General features: G+C 20.5%; 1 protein-coding gene across 1 annotated transcript, besides 6 other annotated features; it reads left to right on the forward strand.

Moving 5' to 3' along the window:
- Nucleotides 1–36: part of a microsatellite that runs on past the window's edge.
- Nucleotides 37–70: 34 nt separating this feature from the next.
- Nucleotides 71–115: a sequence feature (AT_rich).
- Nucleotides 116–125: 10 nt separating this feature from the next.
- Nucleotides 126–174: a microsatellite.
- Nucleotides 175–178: 4 nt separating this feature from the next.
- Nucleotides 179–230: a microsatellite.
- Nucleotides 231–306: a sequence feature (AT_rich).
- Nucleotides 307–447: a microsatellite.
- Nucleotides 417–1373, forward strand: EDI_282060 (uncharacterized protein; the record flags this gene model as incomplete). Its single annotated transcript, XM_001740257.1, has 1 exon — nucleotides 417–1373. One exon carries the CDS (start codon nucleotides 417–419, stop codon nucleotides 1371–1373), a length of 957 nt encoding a protein of 318 aa, XP_001740309.1.
- Nucleotides 1374–1533: the final 160 nt, after the last annotated feature.

Below are 1533 nucleotides of genomic sequence, written 5' to 3' on the forward strand. Positions count from 1 at the left end.
AAGAAAAGAATAAATTAAGAATGAATAAAAATAAAAGATAATAGAATAAATGAAGTCATAATTATTTGTCATTAATTATATGATTAATTATATTGTCATTTATTATAAATATATTGATTATTCATTTATTATTATATTTATTATCTATTATCATATTTTATTATTATATTATTAAATAAAAATAAAATATAAAATGAAATAATGAATAAAATATAAAATAAAATGAAATATTTAATAATTATGAATTTATTAAAAATAAAAATAAATATCATTTTATTTTATTTGTTATTATTTATTGTTTTTTATAATAAACATCAATTAATAAAAATAGAATGATGATAAAGAATAAAAAAGAAGAAATTAAAATAAAAAAATAAAAGAACTAATAAAAACAACTAATAAATAAAAAATCAATAATGAAATTAGGATATAATGAAATAATGATAACATCAATGTACTTTAATGATATTAAAGATTTTATTAATTTAGAAATAGGAATTAAAAGATTTCAAGGAAATACTGAACGATTTCATTTTAATCCAATTCCATTAGATGAATATTCAAGAAAGTTCTTTCCTAATATTGAAACATTTCATATTTATAATGAAGAAGATGAAGAATTTGATGATGGAAGAATATTTAAAAAAGTAATATGGTATGATATTAGTTATTCACAGTACTTAAAAGAGAAAGAAGAAGGAAATGAATGTAAACATATAAAATACACAGAAAGTGATAGAGAAAAATATGGATGTCCAATACCAAAGAATGTAAGTATTATTGGAGAGAATTGTTTTAAAGATTGTTATGATTTGACAACACTTAATATCCCAACAACAATCACCAAATTAGGAAACAAATGTTTTGACCAATTTTGGTCACTTACATCAATTACTATAGCAACAACAATAAAAGAATTATGGGAGAGTTGTTTTGATGATTGTTATTCATTAACAAATATTTCTAATGAAAATTTAATGTTTGTTAGTAAAGAAAGGATATTTATGAATGAAGCAATATTGATGAGCATTAAAACACCAAAAAACTTACAAACAATAAATGGAAAAAGAGTTAAAATGAAAAACATTAATCAATTTAATATTCCATCATCAATACATAAATTAGCAAATAACTGTTTCAAAGAATGCACCTTATTAACAACAATTATTATCCCAACTACAATTAATGAATTAGGAAAGAATTGTTTTGCTGGTTGTTCTTCATTAAAAGAAATTGTTATACCAACTACAATCAATGAATTACCTGATTATTGTTTTTATAAATGTAAGTCATTAAGTGATATTACCATTCCATCAACTATTACTTCATTTGGAAAATACTGTTTTTTATGGATGTGTGTCAATGATAAGTGATAACTTATCAACAAAGATTAAAGAAATAGGAGATTATTGTTTTAGTTGTTGTATATCATTAACAAGAATTACTATACCAACTACAATGAAAGAAATACCAATGTATTGTTTTGATGGATGTAAGTCATTACTTAATGTCACCATTCCTTCATCAATTAGT

The sequence above is a fragment of the Entamoeba dispar genome, genomic scaffold (genome assembly GCF_000209125.1).
Source record: "Entamoeba dispar SAW760 scf_1105229462831 genomic scaffold, whole genome shotgun sequence".
NCBI classification, from domain to species: Eukaryota; Evosea; order Mastigamoebida; family Endamoebidae; genus Entamoeba; species Entamoeba dispar.